Source organism: Micromys minutus (genome assembly GCF_963924665.1).
Source record: "Micromys minutus genome assembly, chromosome: 16".
NCBI lineage: Eukaryota > Metazoa > Chordata > Mammalia > Rodentia > Muridae > Micromys > Micromys minutus.
The window spans coordinates 44,509,211-44,529,262 of record NC_137985.1 but is presented as its reverse complement, the minus strand read 5'-3'; the positions used below and the strand labels follow the sequence as shown (position 1 = coordinate 44,529,262).

Below are 20,052 nucleotides of genomic sequence, written 5' to 3'. Positions count from 1 at the left end.
AGAGATAAGCCATATATTTTTAATAATTACTGCAACAACCCCAGGGTCCCTGTCTGCAAACCGCAGTGGCAGGAGGCTCTCGTTACTCATTGCGAATGGCCTGATGTGTGGTGGGAAGACTGGGCTCATGTTTCTCTAGGGAGTTCGTTTTTTCCTGCAGCTCCCTTCTTCCAGCCACCTGGTAGTTTACAATAAAGGCAAAGCCTTGGGAAGCACGCGTACCCGTTACTTTTCTGTTACTGTGGCAAGATGCCGGAGCAACAAACAACTTGAGGAAGAAAGTTTATTTTTGCTTAGGATGCCAGCGGCCTTCATGGGAGGGAAGGGTTGGCATGGCTTCAGGAGCAAGAGGTTGCCTGAACGCGCAGTGCGCCACAGAGAAAGTTCAGGGAGAGCCCGAAGCGGGGTGGGGGTGGGGTGGGGGAGGCTATAAACCTTCAAAGCCCGCCCCACCCCTCCCACCCCCAAGTGATGTTCTTCCTCTGTCACCGCTGCATCTCCTAAAGGTTCAGTAACCTCCACAGACAGCACCACCACTGGAGACCAAATGTTCAAACACGCGAGCCCAGGAAGGACGATGCATGCTGCTTAGCTTTTGGTCAACTTGCTATAAACTAGGTTCTTCTAGGCAAAGGGAACCTTAGTTGGAAAAGTCCCCCCACCACCACCCCTGTCAGATTAACCTGTAGGCAAGTCTGTGAGGACATTTTCCTGATTAATGACTGGTGTGGGAGGGGTCGGGGGAGAAAGCAGAAAGGGCAGGATTAGAAGAGAATGAGACATATGTAGGAAAACGCCATAACGACACCCATTAGTCTCTATGTTAACTTTAAAAATTAGCTTAAAAAAAGGTGGTGTGAAAAGTTTCCCGTTTCTGCCCAATAGGAACAGAATGGCCACGACAGCAGTTTTAGTTCCGTTGTTTTCTTGAGGGTATAATGGAGACAAAAGTTAGAGCAGGGGTTAGAGAGAGCGCTCAGGGGGTAAGAGCACACTGGCTACTCTTGCAGAGGACCCAGGTTCGGTTTCCAGCACCCACATGTTAGCTCACCACTTCAGTTCCAGGAGATCCATTTTTTCCCTGGCCTTTGTGGGTACCAGGCAAGCATGTGGGGTACTAACATTTATGCAGACAACACTCATACACAGAAAATAAATATTTTTTAAGGAATCAGTAAGACTTAGAGACATGCCGGGGTATAGGTGATATCAGTCTTTCTTAAAACAAAGTACACGGGGTTCCCATTCTTATTACGAAAGCGTGTTTTATTTATTTTTTTAAAAAAAGAGTATATAATAAAACCACAGGACAAGATTCTAGACATAGGTTCTTAACATGGCATTGTGGAAACATAAATGTTTCTTTCCCCTTCGTGTAGTCTCTGCGCATTTGTTCTCTCACCATCTTGACATTTTAATTTTACAACATGATTTATATCATAGTTGAAAACCAATCTGGATATTATAAAATGGTATACAGCAAAAGTAACCTCCCCCCCCCACTCTTCCCAACACCGTCAGTCTGCTCCTTCACACCTCGCCCCTTTCCTGTAGGAAATGCCTTCATGTTCTGCCCAGTGCCCTTGGTCATGAAAAACTTCCATCACAGTGTAAATAAAACTGGTTTCTTCTTGTCGATGGTGGTGCTCAGTTCCTATTCGCTCACAGTTGGTTCATGGCGGCCTCGGTGTTGAGGCCACAAACATAGTTGACAGTTTATTCAAACGAACACACCTTTATATTCTTATATCCTCCCCTTTCCCAAAAGTCATACAAAAATTTTTTCTATTGAAATTAAAATATATCATTGTCCCCCTTTCTCCCTCCAACCCCTCTCTGGTGGTTTCTCTTTATCCTCAACTTATGGCCCCTGAAGCCAGATAGATTTTAACAAAAATTTCAGTATTAAGAGTGGGTACTAGTCTAGATAGATAGTAGGTAAACTGGAAGAGAAGGAATGAGGGCTTAATAATCCAGCTTGTTTCCCTAAGATATGTTCAAGGTAATGAACCATAAAACCATGTAAAACTCATTTCAAAGGCTATGGCCAAGTGGAGTTATCTAGATTTGTTTGGAAGTAAATTGTCCCCTGCAGGTTTGTGTGTGGAAGACTGTCTCTACCGCAATGCTCCAAGGTAGGACAGTTCAAAAAAAGAGAGTCAATAGAAACTGTCCAGTTTCTCTCAACTTGCTTTTCTCCTTGTTCTGCTAGGACTGTTCAGCCTCAGATGACATCAATTTAAACAATTAATGTGTCTCTAACAAACTACCATCTGCTTTCTGAGCCTGTGGTTAAAGAGGTAGAAGCGAGGGAGGCAGCCTTTTCTCGTGTCCTTAAGCCCCACTATCCGTAAGTCTAACTCAGATGCACCAGGGTGTGGCCTCGGGACAGTGGGCTCTTCATTTCATGCCACACAGATAGATCTTAACTAGGTGGTGGGACGCTGGCATCGTGACACATTTCTATGATCTAGTTGAAGATACAAATTCATGCGTTCTTACTGGTCTTCAGGAGAACAGAGATGAGCAAATGAATATTTCTGTTCAGGGAGCACCTTTACTGTGGGAGTGTGGGCAGCTCACGTGAGAGCACATTCTGTCAGGACCTGCATCTTGGATCGATGCTGTCCTGAGGAATCAGCAATGGATGTGTGGTATGAGACAGATCTTGACCTTGTCCTAAAACATAGAGGCAAGTCCCAAAGCCTTCAGTGTGCTGCTTATCAACCTACAGAAACAGGCGGGTCCGTGGATCAGGACTGAGTACCTGCCTCTGCCACTGGGTTACTAGTGAATCCCAGCATACAGAGGCTTTCTGAATTCCAACGATTCTCAAGGATTCTCAGAAGGGCACACAGAAAGAAAGATCTCACTTGGACATTACATAAATGTCCACAGGATGCCACCATCCACATCCTTAGCTGTGCTGTCTTTAACAGGGGTACAGCCCAGACTGTGAGTTGACACACACACTTAATTCTCCTTAATTCTGTCCTGGCCAAAAAAAAAAAAAAACTTAGCTAAAAAATTTAAACAGTGTGGTATGTTCCCCCACAGTCCCTGTACCACCTTAGGTAGCAGCAGCTTGTTCCTTAGTTAACCCTATCACATCTTCCAAAAGGAGGCAGGGACCTTGGGAACAGCTTACACAAGGAGAAACAATACAGTGAGGAGAAAGTCAAACCTCCCCAAACACTTTTCCCTTCATAACTGAATATAAAAGTAAATGAAACCGACTGTTTATCTCTGATGAAGATAGAAACAAGCCAGTGTATGTGCCATGAGTGTGCCAGTGATTTGTGAGCCTTTTTATCTATTAGGGAGCTCCAACAAGCAGTTCCAAAGGTATCTGGTAATACGGAAACTCACACCTTTTTTTATCTATTAGGGAGCTCAAACAAGCAGTTCCAAAGGTATCTGGTAATACGGAAACTCACCATCTTCCTGACTTAGTCTCTCCAGTGTGGGATGAAACACTTAGTATCTCTCTACATTTCTTTTTTGGCTTTTTGATAAGATCCAGTTGGGTAGTCTGGGCTGGCCCATGGTCTAGGCTGGCCCGGAAGTCTCTCAAATCTCAGGCAGGCTTTGCACTAATGAAATCCTCTGGCTTCCGCGTGGTTTGTGTCAGCCTAGTCCACCAGGCCTGGCTTCTGTTTCTTCACAGCTTAGTCCACACGGCTCAGAGATGCAGCCGGCATACCAAGGAGTGTGTAAAGCTGCATCTCCTCAAAGCTCTTCCCTCTCAGGCCTCTTCCTGTGGCACTGGCAAATGGATGTGCCATCATCTGGCTGGGGAACAAGTTCCATCCCATCACGGATCATGGGCTTGCTGGCCTGGCGCTCAGCGTATTTCTAAAATATGTTCAGAAGGAACAGAAAGTTTAGTTCATGCTTCATTCTAGTCTAATCTGCCACACACCCCCACCTTCAACCATGATGTTTCAAACCCAAACCAAAGATCTGGCTTATTTGAATTTCATAGTTAAATTTTAACTCTATTTACTATGAATGCTAGTGTAACATCTCAAACCCTGTCATAGAACCCTAATCTACACTTCTGTGTACATGGGGTGATTCTGGAAAAGACAGACGCCCCTACTTGAAACAAGCGAAGTCAGCACGTATCTGTTATATAATATATAGTTGAATGTTCACATCAGCAAGCCAAGATGATGAGTATCTCCAGACAGAATAAGCAGAGGCCTCTTCCATCCGCCCTGCAGGCCTGCAGTCACAAGCACGGCAAGAGGCCCATGCGATGTGCTTCTGCTCCGCCCAGAAATGTTCCTAAGTGCCAAGCCCCTCACTCCATCCATCCTGTGTCTATTTGGTTATATATTCCTACTATTGAGCTAATTCCAACAAAATAATAATGTAGCTAAGTGAAGCCAGTTAACATGATAGAGGTTTAACATCAAAATTAAAGCTAGAGCTGGTATACTGTATAATGGTTGACTCACCTGCCACCCACCCTCGAGACCTTAGTTAAATCCCGGGGGCCTACAAGGTGGAAGGAGAGACCCAACTTCTGTAAAGCGTCCTCTGCCCTCCATAGGCACTATGCTCTCCCTTCCCCACAGAGCTCACAAAACAAATTTTTTAAAAAAGATATTAAAACTAGATCAGTAAAGGGGATGAAACCCATTTAAGGATGTCTGGGGCCAGGGTAGAGTGGGGTAACCTGCCTTTATTCTACCCACAAAGGAAGGAACGTCTCTCTGGATCAACCAGCAGGGGGTGCACTCTGACAAGATGGGAGGAACCTCATGCGCCATCTTTTTCCATAATTCAGAACAGGGATTAACAAATTCCCAGCACTCAGAAGCAGAAGGATATTTGTGAATTCGAGGCCAGCCTGGTTTGTAGAAGGAGTTCAGGACAGCCAGGGATACAGAGAAACCCTGGGGGTGAGGGGATGGGGCCGTACGGGGCAGTAAGGAGGCTTCTGGGTAGTGGTGGTACCCCTTTAATCCGGGCGCTTGGAAGGCAGAGGTCGTAGATCTCAAGGCTGAGTACAAGGCTAGCCTGGTCTACAGAGCTAGTTCTAGGACAGCCAAGGGAGACCTCAGCGCTAGCTCTTGCTCCCCACAAGCTGCCTCAATCCTCCCAGTAAGCACAGTACGAAGTGTCCAAGCCACACACGTTACGGTATGCGGACCCCGACCCATCGGGACAGACAGTCTGGGCTGACCTGCAGTACTCGGTAGTAGTAGCAGTAAAGTCTGGGCGGCTGGAGCAGGTCCCGAGCAGTTAACTGCCCTTCTTTCGCAATCTTCTTGGCTTCTTCGTCATTTTCCTAAAAGGTTAAAAATGAACATGGAAATGGCTGCTTGCAGCCCACAAGGAAAGCTAAGTGCAAGTGTGGGAGGTGTGGATGGGACGGGTGATGTCCACCGCTATGCGCTATGGCTTACACAGGGGGCCGTGGGAATAAAGTTAGATGTCTGTTACAGGGAAGGGATGATGGGTGTGTGCACCTGACTCCAAGCCTCACAGGCTCTTCGGTGACTATTTTGGTGCTCTCTTAGCTATCTATGGAGAAAGCCTGGCGTCTGTCATCTGCCTCCCCAGCATTGCCCTCTCTAAGAACAGAATGAATCAATTTTCATATTAAAATGTCTTTTAAAAGCCAGCCTGGTCTATAGAGCAAGTTTCAGGACAGCCAGGGCTACACAGAGGCACTCTGTTTTGAAAGACCAAACAAGGATATGACAACAGCAGAGTGTGGGCTGGGGAGATGGCTCAGCAGGTGTGAGTACCGCCCTTGGAGAGGACCAGCTTCCGCCCTTAGAGAGGACCAGCTTCCGCCCTTGGAGAGGACCAGTTTCAGCATTGGCGGTTCTCAACTCCAGCTCCAGGGAATCTGAGGCTTCGGGTCATCGAGGGCTTCTCTGCTCAAGTGCACAGACTCCTTGTGTAATTTGTGATTTGGCAAATGTGTAAAATTAAAATAGATAAAAATGTGTTTTTCGCTCTTGGCCTCTCTTGCTCTTGTGCTCTTGCAGCCTTGCTCTCCCTCTTCCCTTCCCTTCCCCCCCCCTCTCCCACTTGCTCATGGCCTGCCTCTACTCCTCTACTTCTTTCTCTCTCTCTCTCTCTCTCTGCCTCTACCAACCTCTTAACTCTCCCATGACCTGAATAAACTCTATTCCATACTAAAAAAAAAAAAAAAAAAAAATGTGTTTTTCACAGAGCTCCATTTAAACACACAGTCAGTGACAGAAAAACAGCAATAGCCACAAAGGACTCTAATTCTGTAATTAAAAAGTTACTACTCATCAGTACTCACAGGGCTGTGGAGCAAGGAACGGCTAACACTCGGAATTATACTCAGGGAAGATGCTTGTTTTGTGCACACAAACTGATGGAAAAGCCATTTGCTAGCAATTGTGGACCTTAGGAAAAGCCAGAACAAGGACTCTGACCCATTATGTCCCCAAACAGATAATTACTTCTCAAAAGTTAAAACGTGGACAAAATATTAGAGTGGAAGGATACATCTTACAGTTCCATAACAGACCCAATAGTTTTTCACATTACTCCTTGAACAAAAGGAATCCGTTTTATGGGGAACTTGTTCTTGGGATGCTACAGCTTGTGTTGGGGAAGGACTTGAGGGTTTGTTTTCTTTCGTGTATGAAAGAGCATCATAGTTTTCTTGCTATATAAGGCCTTTCAACTCTGGCCTTTTTGATCTGTAATTTGCATCCTGTGTGTTCTTGTTTGCATATATGAGTGTATTGCATCCAACACTAAAATCTAACCTTCAGCAATGTTGACAGAGGGTATTCAAAGTGATTCTGATGCCTTTTCTTTCTCTTTTATATATGTGCCGTGTTTATGTACGTATGTGTGTTTGTACGTCTGGGCTTGTGTATGACTGCAGAGTCAGAGGAGGTCCTTTACTCCCTAAAGCTGGAGTTACAGGCCATTGTGAGCTCCCGATGTGAGTGTTGGAAGCCAAACCCAGGTCCTTCAGAAAGCAGCAAGTGCTGACAACCACCCAGCCATCTCAACAACCACCCAACCATCTTGACAACCCTGTTGTCTGTTCCTTATGATTTAAAGGGAACACTTCCCCCCCCCCAGAAAAATCATAGTTCTTTGACTTGCTTTGATTATGATATAGTAGTAGGTCCTGATGGAACACAGGTTCCCATATTAATAACTTTGCTATTGTCCAAGAAAATAACAGTTGCATGGAACATACCTTGGCCCATTTCACCTTCTCTAGTAAATCACTGAGGTTTCTTTTAATGGGAACATAGTGTTTCCAAGGCCTTAGTGCCACATAGAAATGTTCATAATACGGTGAATCCTGCTTCAGGACCAGGCTGTCACCCAGCATGAGGTACGGATACCTGTAAGCGGCCACAGTCCCATCCACGTTCACTTGGTACTTGTACTAGAAGATCAAAACCAGAGAACCTCATGAAGCTGTCTACTTTACTTCCGTTTCTAACCAGTACTTTAAAATTAAATACGGAGCGGTTCTTTTCCATGTTCTCACATCTGTGTTTGCATTTCATTTATCTTTTATTTATTTTTTCTTTGTATAAAAATGATAGCCAGTCTTTAACAGCTCCCTTATAGGGAATTTTAGGACAGGAGCGTGTGCTGTTTCAATTACATCTGTGAAGCGGAGTCTAGGCTTCTGTAACCAAAGCAGTTGTTAAAACTGTTGTCAGAGCTCTAAATTTAAATGTTCTGAAGTGAGAATAATGATCAATTTTCATGTGTAAACTATTTTATTTATTTCATACCCTAAACCGACGACACAGAAAGGCACTCTCTCTGTTTTACGGTTTAAAAAGAGCACGATAGCTTTTACATCTTACCAGCTTGTAGATGATACGTAAATGGTTCAGTGAGTGGACACTAACCCAAGTTTAAGACCATGGGATCCACATGGTAAAGGGAGAGACCTGACTTACACACACACACACACACACACACACAGAGAGAGAGAGAGAGAGAGAGAGAGAGAGAGAGAGAGAGAGAGAGAGAGGGAGGGAGGGAGGGAGGGAGAGAGAGACAGAGACAGAGAGAGACAGAGACAGAGAGAGAGAGAGACAGAGAGAGAGAGAGAAATAAGTGTAATAAGAAAGTTGACAGAAACCCGGAGACACAGCTACTTTGTTATTTATTGGATTTAGATTTCAAAAGCACTTACCAAAGGCTTGAAATATAATTTAGTTATAATATGAGGCAGTTTTTTTATAAGTGAAAAAAACTGGTATACAGAGACATTTATAAATCTGTATTTTGAACGAAATTCACTGTTCTCTTCACTATAAACCCTCCAGAGGGGAAGATGGTCCATTTCTAAATATGGTGACCCTTCTTCCCTTCCTTCCATCTCCCCATCTCCTCAGTGCTGGAGGGCAAATCTATGCCTCATATATGCAACAGAAACCCCTCTGCACTGGGCCACACCCTAACTTCTTAATAATTTCTTAAATAATCAATGCCAAGTGTTTCCCAGCCAGTTAGGTGTGGGTCTCATAATATCACTTTAAAGAAGGAACACACACACATATGTTTGCATCATACACACATGCACACATATACAAATACACATATGCATACAAATAAAAATCAATACCAAAAGAAAGTAAAGCAATATAGCAGGTCTACTGGAACATGCTGTCACAGGCCACAGAGCCACCAAGAGATGAGAGACCACAGACAGTGGAAGAAATACGATAGGCAGGACCCGAACTCCAGCTCCTATTTTGCATATATAATTTTTCATATTTAAAAACAAATGCTGTTTATTTAGCAAAGACACTTGAGATCACGTCATGTAAAAAAAAAAAAAAAAAAAAAAAAAAAAAAACACTTATCTTCCTAGCTTATTAAACCAAAGGGGAAAAGCCACAATAAATACATCCAAGCTTCAATGTTAACTCTTATATGGAGCATTAAATATAGTTCTACATCATTTGGTAAACAAAATGAACAGAGACAAAACTGTCAGGGTTCTATGACTCTGTCCGTCTGACAGGAAAGTCAGACGAGCTCACAAACTGAGGCAGCTGGCATGGACCACCTGTTTGGTAGACTTTGGACACAGTATATCACTTCATAGCCATAGGAAGACTCATACCTTAAAGAAATCAAAGAAACCCATCAACTTGGCCTTTCCAAGCTCTTTTTCTTTCTCTTGGAAAAAGAAATATCCTGTAATTCCTGCATCTAGCAGCTGTGGGTTCTCTTTGGACAGAAGTGCCAACTGCAGCCTCTCCTCCCGGCTATCTCTACCTCGGAAGAAAGCTTTCTCTGTTTTATTGATCCAGGAAGGCCCTAGAAGTTTGAGGCCACAAAAAATTATGATTAAGAATCTGAAACCATAAGACAGTATAACGACCTTTAGAGCACTATTGTCATTTAAAATGCCGACTCACTTGGAGCACTCACTTTGTCACATAGATACTGTTCCCAAATACCTGGCACTGCATCACATTTTCCCAGAGACACTTTCTGAGACTGTCCTTGTCCTTCTGTTTGCTCCAGCCTCTCCCATTTCCCAGCAAGGACAGCTCACACTACCCTTTCCTGCCGTACAACACTAGCAAGTAGCCATCACACTACCGGACCACGCTCATGCCAAACAGGTTTCGTGGTTAGTCCCATTCCCAGGCCATACCTTCTTCCAAATGTCATGTCTCACAAAGCACATGTGTTAGGCTTTTGTTCTATGAGGTCACCAGAAAGATGCATAACTCAGTAACCACAACAGATTTTTAGTCCATGTTTTCCTCTTATTGTATGTGTATCTCATGTATGTCTGTGCATGACATTCCCATGAAGCCAGATCCCGTGGGCCTAGAGTTAACACATGTTTGTAGGTGGCCAATTGGGCGCTTAGAATCGAATCTGGGTCCTCTTGAAGACCAGCAAGTGCTCTTAGCTACTTGACCATCTCTCCAGCTCAGCTACTTGTAACTTCAAATACAGGGAAGGCATTTTTCTTTGATATGACTAAATGCAATTACATAGCTCACAATGTTCACATAGATATATGGGGAACTTGATCTAGGACCTTGCTATCTATCCCTGGCTGGTCTACTTGCTATGTAGTCCAAATGGATCTCAAACTAGCAACAATCCTCCTGCCTCAGGCTTCCAAGTGCTAGGATTATAGGCATGAGCAACCATGCCAGTTATAGCTTCTCTTTTATAGACGGGAAATGTCTTAGAAAAATTCATTTCAATCTCTGCCAAAATGTCTTATTACTTTAAAGAACGATGCTGTTGGTTAAATACTTGTCAGCGCCTCGGAGATCGGAGGAATCCAATCTTCTCAGCCTACTTTTCAGAAACTCGCTGTCATCAAACTGAAAGTAGGCCGACTGATATTTCCTATGGTCTTCATCTTATTTTTGTTAACCTTTCTCACCTTTGGGTACTTTGCCCAAATCTCTGATCTTGTCCCCCTGGATGACATTAAAGGGACAAAGCCAAGTGTGGTGCAGCCCAGTGAGTTCCCGGGAAGTGTGCTGTGTCAGAATGGAAGGGTTCAGAACAAGCTAGGTCTGAAGACTCGGGAAGTGCAGGAAAATGAGAGACTTCCTTACGAAGCGATGGAGGATGGGTTCACAAAGCCCAGAGTACGCCATGATCACAACCCTCTGACGCATCTCAGAATTTCCTCTCATTTCATGCAGTGATGAAAAGTCAGAATTCAGTATTTGGCAAGTTTACCAAATATACACATTATCTAAATATCTCTCATTTTTCTGTAAACTTTCATGTAAGTATAACCAAGTGCAGACTTGAAAGATGTTTAAAAATTACAACTCAAAGGAGACTCCATGAATATAGGCTTGGGCATTGGTACCCCAAACTACATGCTTTTAATTTCCATGTTGGGTGCATTTTCCCTTAGAATGCTTTTCCCTGAATTGTGTTGCAGGGAATGGGCCCTTATACATGCTAGGCAAGCATTTTTCTTGTTGGGAAGTAAGAATGACTAATCATGTACATTTATTCTTTCTGATTAAACATTCCCTTTGCCTTTTGAGATTTTTTTCCCCCTAGTGAATTAACACTAACTTACCTGTGTTTCCCTGAACAGAGAGAAGATCATTTGTGACACCCCTCATTGCTTCAAGTGTGGAGTGTGTGACATCATATGTTGGAAGGATAATGTCTCTTGAGTCCAAGGAGCCACACCAGGAAATGATAGGTATAGGGCTGGGGGTGTCATTGACTTTTCGATGCTCCAGGGGCCAATCTCCAAGGTTAATATAAAATTCTAAATCTGGGAGGGTAACCTACAAAACCAAAAGCACAAAGATTAGTGGCTGGGAGGTGTGTGTGTATGTGTGTGTGTGTGTGTGTGTGTGTGTGTGTGTGTGTGTGCTCGAGTGCCCATGCACACCTGTGGGTGGAGGGCAGGGGTCAAGCTTTGTTGGTTTTCCTCAAGTACCATTTACCTTGTTTTTTGGGACATGGTCTCTCTCTCTCTCTCTCTCTCTCTCTCTCTCTCTCTCTCTCTCTCTCTCTCTCTCTCTCTCTCTTTCTCTCTCTCTGGCTGGTTAAGCTCTGAGCCTTAGGAATCCACCTGTCTCTGCTCCCTAGCACTAGGATTACAAACACACGTCACCATCACAACTGGCCTTTTTCACGTGGGGTCTGAGGGTTGGACTCAGGTCCTACTATTTACAGAGCAAGCACTTTACCGACTGAGCCATCTCCCCTAATGGGCGCTGGGAAGCACTTCTATCTATGCGATCCTTGTAAGCAGTGGGGTAAGGGAGGAGAAGGACACTTGGTCACTGTTTGTTAGAAGGTCCTAGATGAGAGTAGTATATGACAAACTCACTTAACGGGGCGTTGGCTACCTGTCTCCAGAGGTGGCATTTAAAATGTGATGCTACAGAAGTGGGCATCTAGAGAAAAGTGCGAGAGTGTGGGTTTTGGGAGCCCTCACCAGCTATGTGTGCAAACAGCACAACCGTCTGCAGTCCAACCAAAGCCTGGGCCCTCCTCACCACGCCCTCCAGAACCCTCCGCCCTGCACCCATATCCATAACTGATGCTCAGGTGACGTCATTGCCACATCAGTTTCCTTACTAGCATTCCTTACTCCCCCTCCCCCAACTTGAACCTATTTTCTACAGAGCTGCCCCAATCTCTGCACCTCAGTGAGGTCATGACCGAGCTCACCAGAACCTTTAGACTTCGGAACAAGACCTGCTCTATCCTGGCATCCCACCTCACTCTCACATTCTAGCTCATACTGAAGCTTCATGGGCCTGGGTGCTGGGATTCCAGCATGGCGTAAGTCTTACAGCAAACAGCCATGTTCAAAGGTAGGCGACCGCTGCGTTTATTCTGGGCTACGTCTCTGGGCCTGAAATCTGTTCCCATCAGCCCGATAGCGTTAAGTACGTAACGGTTGCAATTGCAGCCGAATGGTATTATTTCTGGAAGCTGTTCATTTACTTTCATACCTTTCTTGCCAGGGACAGCAAAATTTCATCAGAGAACATTTTGAAGTCTGTGTATTTCCCCAGAGATCTCCGGTAGACGTGGTTATTGAGAATTGTGTAATGAACCACAGCACCCCGCTCGTCCCCAAATCTTTTGGGGACCTCCTTCAACATTTGCTGGAGGTTAATGCTGGGGAAGGAAACAAAGTCTTGCTCGATCTGTGGCTCACTGGCTGGACAAGACAGAGTTCTCTGCCAGACCTGAGGGTCGTCTTCTGGACAGTCACAGTACTCATGGTACACAGGTCCTGGGGAGGGACACACAATGTCACCCTGAGTCAACAGACACTATGACGTAAGGAGTGAGCACCAATGACGGATCTGAAAACTACTGACAAGGGCGAATCTCTCTTAGACCGATTAGTAAAAGAGTAATGGTGTCGGAGCTCCACCCCTATCAAGGACCCTCAAATAGACTACAGAGCTTATGCTCCCTTCCAAACTAGCACGTCCCCGTCCCTCGGACCACACCTTCACTTCCAGTAAGGTAGACGTAGAAAATGTAGAATGACTTCATTTTACACACAGAAACGGAGAGCTTTGATTTTCAGACAATCAAATGTAGAAACAGTAAGTTTCTGAGAAAATAGCGGATCTTCCCTCAAAGTCCCTAAAGCCCCCTTGGTCAGCACATCTCACAGGAAAGAGCCACCCAAAGGGCTCTATCAACATAAGCCGAAGTAGGCAGCTAAAACAGAGTGGACTTTTATGAAGGACACACTTAGGAAACAATATATTCAAATCTAAGATAATTTCAGGACGTAGCCATATTTATTTGAATATGTTTTCTGGATGGTTTACTTGTGATCTTCGGAAACAGAGTCTCACATAGCCCAGGCTGGCCTTGAACTCACACAGAGATCCTCCTGTACCGACCTCCCTGGTGCTGAGATGACATCAGGCCCCATTCTGTTGGAGTTTTCTACTTCAGACCAAGACCAGAAAGAGGCACTGACTTATTCTTTCACTTACAGCTGGTAAGCAAAACCTGCCATGTAGACTCACGGTTTCCAGACTCTGGACTCGAGGCAGTGAAGGGCAGTGGGTCTTGGAGGTAACACTAGCAAGGGAAACCTCACAGGCCACACAACTTGCTGCTGAATGTAGCTCAGGAAAAGAGCTTGTGGAAAGCTGAGCGTGCGGAGAACCAGACAACTGAGAACAGAATGTGTGAGGGATGGGAACTAAACACAGGAAAGCGTAGAAACAGTCAGGACTCTGGGAATGCATGTCCAGCCCATCTGTATAGTCTGGGCATCTGTGAGTGGAATCCACCCAGTGCAGGCAAGAACCGCCCTGCTAATGCATAGCGCTCTGGCAGGGCTGGGCAAAGTGCCTTGTCAGGCAGGCTAGAAAGCCTTCTCATTCTTGGGACTTGGGGAATGTGCGCCTCAGCTGTTGAGAATAATCGGACCCAGATTAAATGTGACTCGATTTCACCTAACAAACTGTAAAAAATATAACTGGAAAAGAATGAAACAGAAAAGAAGTTTTCAAGAGATTTGTTTGTTTCATACGTGTTTTGTCTTCATGTATGTATGTATGTCACATGGACACATGTCTAGTCAGAAGAGGACACTGGATCCTCTGGAACTGGAGCTACAGGTGGTTGTGAGCTACCATGTGGGTGCTGGAACTGAACCCAGGTCCTCTGCAAGACCAGCAAGTGCTCCCCAAACTCAAAACATGATACTTTTTAAAACCAAAAATGAAATAAAATTCGAGCTTCAGGGAGTACATATACAATGTGTACTCTGTCAAATTTGACTGCAGGGCCATTACAGCCCTTCTGAAAAGAATACTTCCTACATATGTCTAGGGTCAGGTGATTAGTAATACGTACCTTTTAAAATATAGGGAGACTGGGCCACATGTTCACCACCATAAAGGACCTCTATCTTGAGACCTTCATGGACAGTTTCATGCATCCTGTATCTCACCAAAAACGTTCCATCATTTCTGTCCAAAGGTTTAGGGACATAAATCCGGACCAACTCTTTAGGTGAAAGGGATTTTACCAGCACCTTGAACTGTGTTTGACCTGTAAGCAACAGAAATACAAATCATGTTAGCATTTCCTGATCAGTATATCTCAATGATTAGACAGGTATCTTGGTATAGAAGTCTCATGGTAAACCACATTCATTTCAGCCTGGAAGATCCTTGAAGACAGAAACTATGTATGGTCTATCCTTAAGTCATGGATCTGACTTAACATGGGGGCTGGCCGTCAGCCATTCAATGACAGTGGACGAAAAACTAATTCATTGAAGAAAGTAACATTTCTCCTACTTGGTCTTTTCTCCTCTGAATAACATTCAAGCTTAGGCAGTAACAGTCCACACTCTAAAGATGACGGCCCTGTGGTAATTCAACTTTCTCCCTGTAAAATACACACACGTTATTTAATGCCATTTAAGTATCTGGTAACCCTCATTTCTGAGAAAATGTCCCTTTTTCATTAAATGTGCTCTTTGACATTTTCACACTTCACATAACACATAGTGATCACCGTCACCCTCCGCCCTCTCCAACCCCCTCCCACCCTTGCCTATCCCCCCCTTGCCCTTTTGTACAATTCTCTTTTTAACATGCATGCGTATTCATTTTGTTTATGACGCCCTGGGTCTAACCAGGGCTGTCTATGTGACTGAATGTGGAGCTATCCACAGAGCCTCTTCCGCTCAGCAGTGGGTGTGTAGTAAGTACAGAACCGCAGGGGACTCCCTCTGCCAGAACCTAACAATAATTTGGGAGTGAGGGACAGGGCCCATAAGACCTCCCCATTCTGTGCTTGGCAGGGCCAGTCTTGTGTGTGTCTAGTACAGTAACCATGGCGATGAGTTCATAGCTACAAAGGCTGAGTCTACAGTGGTGGTTCTCAACCTGCAGGCAGTGTAGAATCGCTTCTTCACAGGGCCACACATCAGCCTGCGTTTCAGATCTTTGCATTATGATTCATAACAGTAGCAAAACTACAGTCATAAAGCAGCAAAATGAAAAAATGCTATGGCTGAGGGTCACCACGACACGAGGAACTGCATTAGAGGATCACAGCATTAGGAAGGCTGAGAACCACTGCTCTAGACATTTTGGAGCCTGTCCCTCTGTCTTCTGATTCTTAGCTACTTCCTGCTTCCTCTTCTACAGAGTTCTCTGTGCTTTAGAGAGTGTGAAAAAATGTGCTTTTTAAACTGAATTTTCAAATGCTTTGTTTTTCTTCTAGCTGCCATCAGAAAGACAACCCAAAGAGGAAGGATGGCTCAGCAGTTAAAAGCACTAGCCTCTCCTCCAGAAGACCCAGGTTCGAGTCCCAGCACCCACATATTTATTTTAGGTGCTTAGTTGCCTGGGCCATTGGTAGCATAAAATTAATGTGAGAGTCAGCGGAAAATAACACGGACTGTTCTGACCGAGAAATAAATGAGTGTAAGTAAACATTATAAGGGAGAAAAAGAGGAACATGAGATTCTGAATTGCTTGTAGTGGAAGGACTATAAATTCTCATTTCCCTTGATGGCCTTTACAATGGAGCAGGATCAAAGATCAGCTTACAGTTTCTTCTGCCTAAATTCAGATTTAAGAAAAAGGTGAGAAGAAAGTAGAAACACAAAAGGAGCCTGGTGATGTCGCTTACTTCAGAGATTCTGAATACTTAAATTTTCAAAACTGTCAAAAGCGTAAGAAAATGTCTTAGTCCCTACTATGGGCTACATGTATTCATATTTATTTATGTATCACCTATCTGTCTGTCTGTCTGTCCGTCCATCTGTCCATCTAGCCATCCACCCACCCATCCTCCCATCTATCCATTGTTTTAGATCATATTCTTATTATATAGTCAAGCCCAGCCTAGAACTCACGACCCCTCTTGGATTAGAGGCCTGCACCATCACACCCAGCTCTCATAAGCATTTTCTACCTGCGTCTTGTAAGACTTGTCAGGTAATTATTGGTCCCTCACACCTTTCCCTGCACACACACGGTACAGATCAAGAAACCTGGCTCCAAGAAGTAACTGAGGGTCATATATCAACAGACAGCAGTGCCGGTGTGCAATCACGGCTTTGCAGAATTTTAAATTGAAGAGAATCTCTGGCAATGGGGTCCTCGCCTGCCATGACAGAGTGGCTCTGGCCAGTGAGCATGACAGACCAGGATAAATCCTGACCCCCTAACAGGTCAAGTAGAGGACCCCTAGCAGGTAGACTAGAGCCAACAATGTAGGATAGTTGGTTCAGTGACTCTGTTTCAGGAACTAACTGACCATAAAGCCATAAAAGTTAAAATAACACCTTATAAACAATCTTGAGAAACTGGGTGTTTCCCTTACAATTCTTTACTGGTATTTTTGGCATTTTCCAATGACGTTCTCCCTCCCCCCTTGGGTTGTGGTTTTTTCCTTTAAAAACCCCTTCTCCCAGCCACTCAGGGTCAGACTCCTCTACCCCTGCATGGGATATGAGTCTCGACCCCAGTGCACTGCTTCTTCAATAAACCTCGTGTAGTTGCAGCAAGGACGGTCTCTCATGAGTTCTTGGAGGGTCGTGTTATCCCGAGACTTGAGTGAGGGTCTCCCCTCTGCGGGGGTCTTTCAAGAATGGCTCTGGCAGGCCCTGGCTTTCTCTCTCATTGCTTCTGCCTTTGCTAAAAACAAAACAACCCCCCCAAAACAAACAACAACAACAATAACAAAAAACCATTGGATTACACTCCTAAAGCTAGCCTCCAAGGTCTATTCCCTTATATGGCCACTTCCTCCTCCAGAACCAAGGTTCAGTTATCAAAATATTTTAGTCCAGTAAAAGTCCCCTTTGGCTCACATAATAAACAGGCCCAATTAAAATAAAACACCTCATCCTAACACGGGGTTTCCTGTTGTACCTTCGTAAACTGCCATTTGCCTATGGGCCATGTCTGTCTCCTCTCTGTCCAGAGGCAGCCCTTTGTCCCACTCCTGGACAAATGCCCCTCCCCCTTGTTCCCTTCCCCTTCTTCCTCAGCCTCCATCTCCCATCTGTCTCTTATTCCCTACCCTCTGTCCCTCTGGGGCAAATAAATCCCCATTGTGTTGAGAACTTGGATTTGGGGGTCCTGAGCAGATACTTTTCCTTTCAACGACCATTTGGAATTTACCAAAGCTCTCTGCAGTGAGAGGAAAAGCTCTGCTCCTGTATCACCAACTAGAGCATCCTATAAGACCAGAGTGTTACACCCTAGGATTACATAATCATCCAAATACGTCTGACTTCCTGCCATGGACACTCCAGAATCTGCTCACTCTCTGCACTTTTTTTTTTTTAAAGACTTTTTTTCTTCTCATTATAAAAACATTATGATGTATTGGGCTAGAGAGATGGCTCAGTGGCTAAGGGTGCTCCCTACTTTTCCAGCCGACACAGGCTCCCAGCGACTAGATTAGGCAGCTCACAACTAGAACTCTAGCTGTAGCAGATTCAGGGCTATCTTCTGGTCTCTATGGGTGTTAGGAGTCTCCCAAAATCCACCCCACAGTTATCTGGCACTATAAAAAGGGGCTGCTTGCCCCCTCCTCTCTCTCTTGCCTTCTTGCTCTTACCCCCTTTGTCCCTCCTCTCTCTATTACCCCCCCACACGTGCTCATGGCCAGCTCTACTTCTCTCTCTGTCCCTACCACCCTCTTAACTCCCCTCCCCATGCCCTGAATAAACTATTCTATACCATACCGTCCATCGTGTGGCTGGTCCCTCAGGGGTAAGGGATGCCCAACACAGGCATTCCCCTTGCCCCCACACCTCACCATACCTCCATAAAACATACTCCCTTACTCTCTTTATCTTTTTCCCAACAGTGGGCACCAGCGGCATATACTAACACACATATCTGCATTATCTTTGCAGAAAATTTTATTTGGGGAAAATAATTTTAAAATTGGGGGGCAGGGGTCCCCTCTCTTGCTGTAACCACAGGAGTGCATGTCTGGGTTTATTTATTACAAAATTGTGGAGACACTATGATCTGGTTTGAATCTGAACAATGTCCCACAGGCTCCTGTTCTGAACACCCGATCCTTACATTCTTTGTTCTTGGCACAGCTGCCAGCCAGTCTAGAAACCCTCTCGGCCCCCAAACCCACACTCCTGGAGCTTCCCAGACTTCCTGGGCCTATTGGCAGTTCTTCAATGTTTACGCCAGGCTGCAGAAATCCAACTGTAGCAAATGTGCTCTGCCCTGATAGGCCCGTTGCTTATTACCTATTTTCTCAGCAGAGTCTAAGTTTTCTGATAGGCAGGCACTGCCATCCTCTTTTTAACTCCAGAATTACCAAATCCCAGTGACCTCCAAGTACATGAGATTCCCATGTGTTCTGTGGAGAACGCCATGGATTTCTCCGCCTCTTTGCAGGCAAAACAGGACGCCAGTTGGGAGCAGCCTTAAATTTAGACACAAATTAGCAAATCCTGACCAGCAACAACTTGAAACCAGCTGGACAAGTCCAGAGAAGCAGCCCGATGTGGGAGGAGGGACCCTGCTGATTTCAGGACAAGCCCCTCCTTTCCTGTTTTTTATAAAGTTTCTCTGATTCGCGTCAAGGGATGAGTGGGAAGCTGAGTTAGGAGGAAGCACGCCCTGAAGGCCGGGAAAAGCCATTTGCATCACGTGACGGCGCCACTGCGTTCCGTGGGACCCCTCAGGCGCCATTTACTCTACTTACCCCTTACATCCGCCACCAGGCGGGACATGTGGCCCGGCCTTTGGAGTTGATCACCCAACGGTCCTCAGTGGCATCTCCCGCCCCCGTGGGAGTCAGGGAGGGACGCCCATGGGAGGGGAGAGAAAGCGACACCCACAGTGGGAGAGAGCCACGCGTGGGGACAAGGACGCGAGGGGACGGCGACGGGCGCTGACCTGGCGGAGAGCTAGTGAGGTTCCGGCCGTCCGAGTCCACCGACTGCAGGAAGAAGTAGCGCACGGGCAGGACGGCGGAGGCCTGCAGCCCGGGGCCCCACGCCAGGCTCCGCGGTGCGCTCACGGGCGCCCCGGCCCCCGCCGCCACCAGCAGGGCGAGCGGCAGCGGCAGCAGCATGGCCCGCCGGACGCACAGCATGGTCGCCGGCTCTCAGCTCCGCTGGCCAGGGAGGGGCTGGAGAGCCCGGTCGAGGGGACACCCGGGGGCGGGCCTCAGCCTAGAGCCGCCCCGGGCGGGCCGGGCGTGCGCCCCGACCCAGACTGGGTCGCTGTGCACCGCGCCCAGGCCGCAGGCTCGCCAGCCCCTCCACTAGTTGCCTGAGTTTGCTTGTTTTTAAATTGTTACCTCTGTTTTTCCCCCTTATTTTGTATTTTATTTTAGTTTTTTCCTTTTGAGAAGGAAGTCTCCCTCCGTATCTCAGGCTGATTTTGAACTGATGACAGTCCTTCCACCCTAGCCTCCCCCAGTACAGGGAAATTAAAGGTGTGTAAGCCAAGCCACCTTGCCCTTCGGAGAAAACTGGTGGGAGATGGGGTCTTCACTACGTAGCTCCTACTGCCTCAGAACTCTATATACTGGCTGATCTTTAACTCACTGTCA

The 20,052-nt window shown here is 45.7% G+C and overlaps 1 protein-coding gene across 1 annotated transcript; it reads right to left on the bottom strand.

The window, feature by feature from the left end:
- Window positions 1-1,308: 1,308 nt before the first annotated feature.
- POGLUT3 (protein O-glucosyltransferase 3) lies at window positions 1,309-19,590 on the bottom strand (the record flags this gene model as incomplete). The annotated part of the gene is made up of 8 exons (XM_080930598.1): window positions 1,309-3,855; window positions 5,195-5,299; window positions 7,214-7,408; window positions 9,113-9,309; window positions 11,066-11,282; window positions 12,465-12,751; window positions 14,347-14,544; window positions 19,392-19,590. 8 exons carry the CDS (start codon window positions 19,588-19,590, stop codon window positions 3,730-3,732), a joined length of 1,524 nt encoding a protein of 507 aa, XP_080786724.1. The 3' UTR covers window positions 1,309-3,729.
- Between the last annotated feature and the right edge of the window lie 462 nt (window positions 19,591-20,052).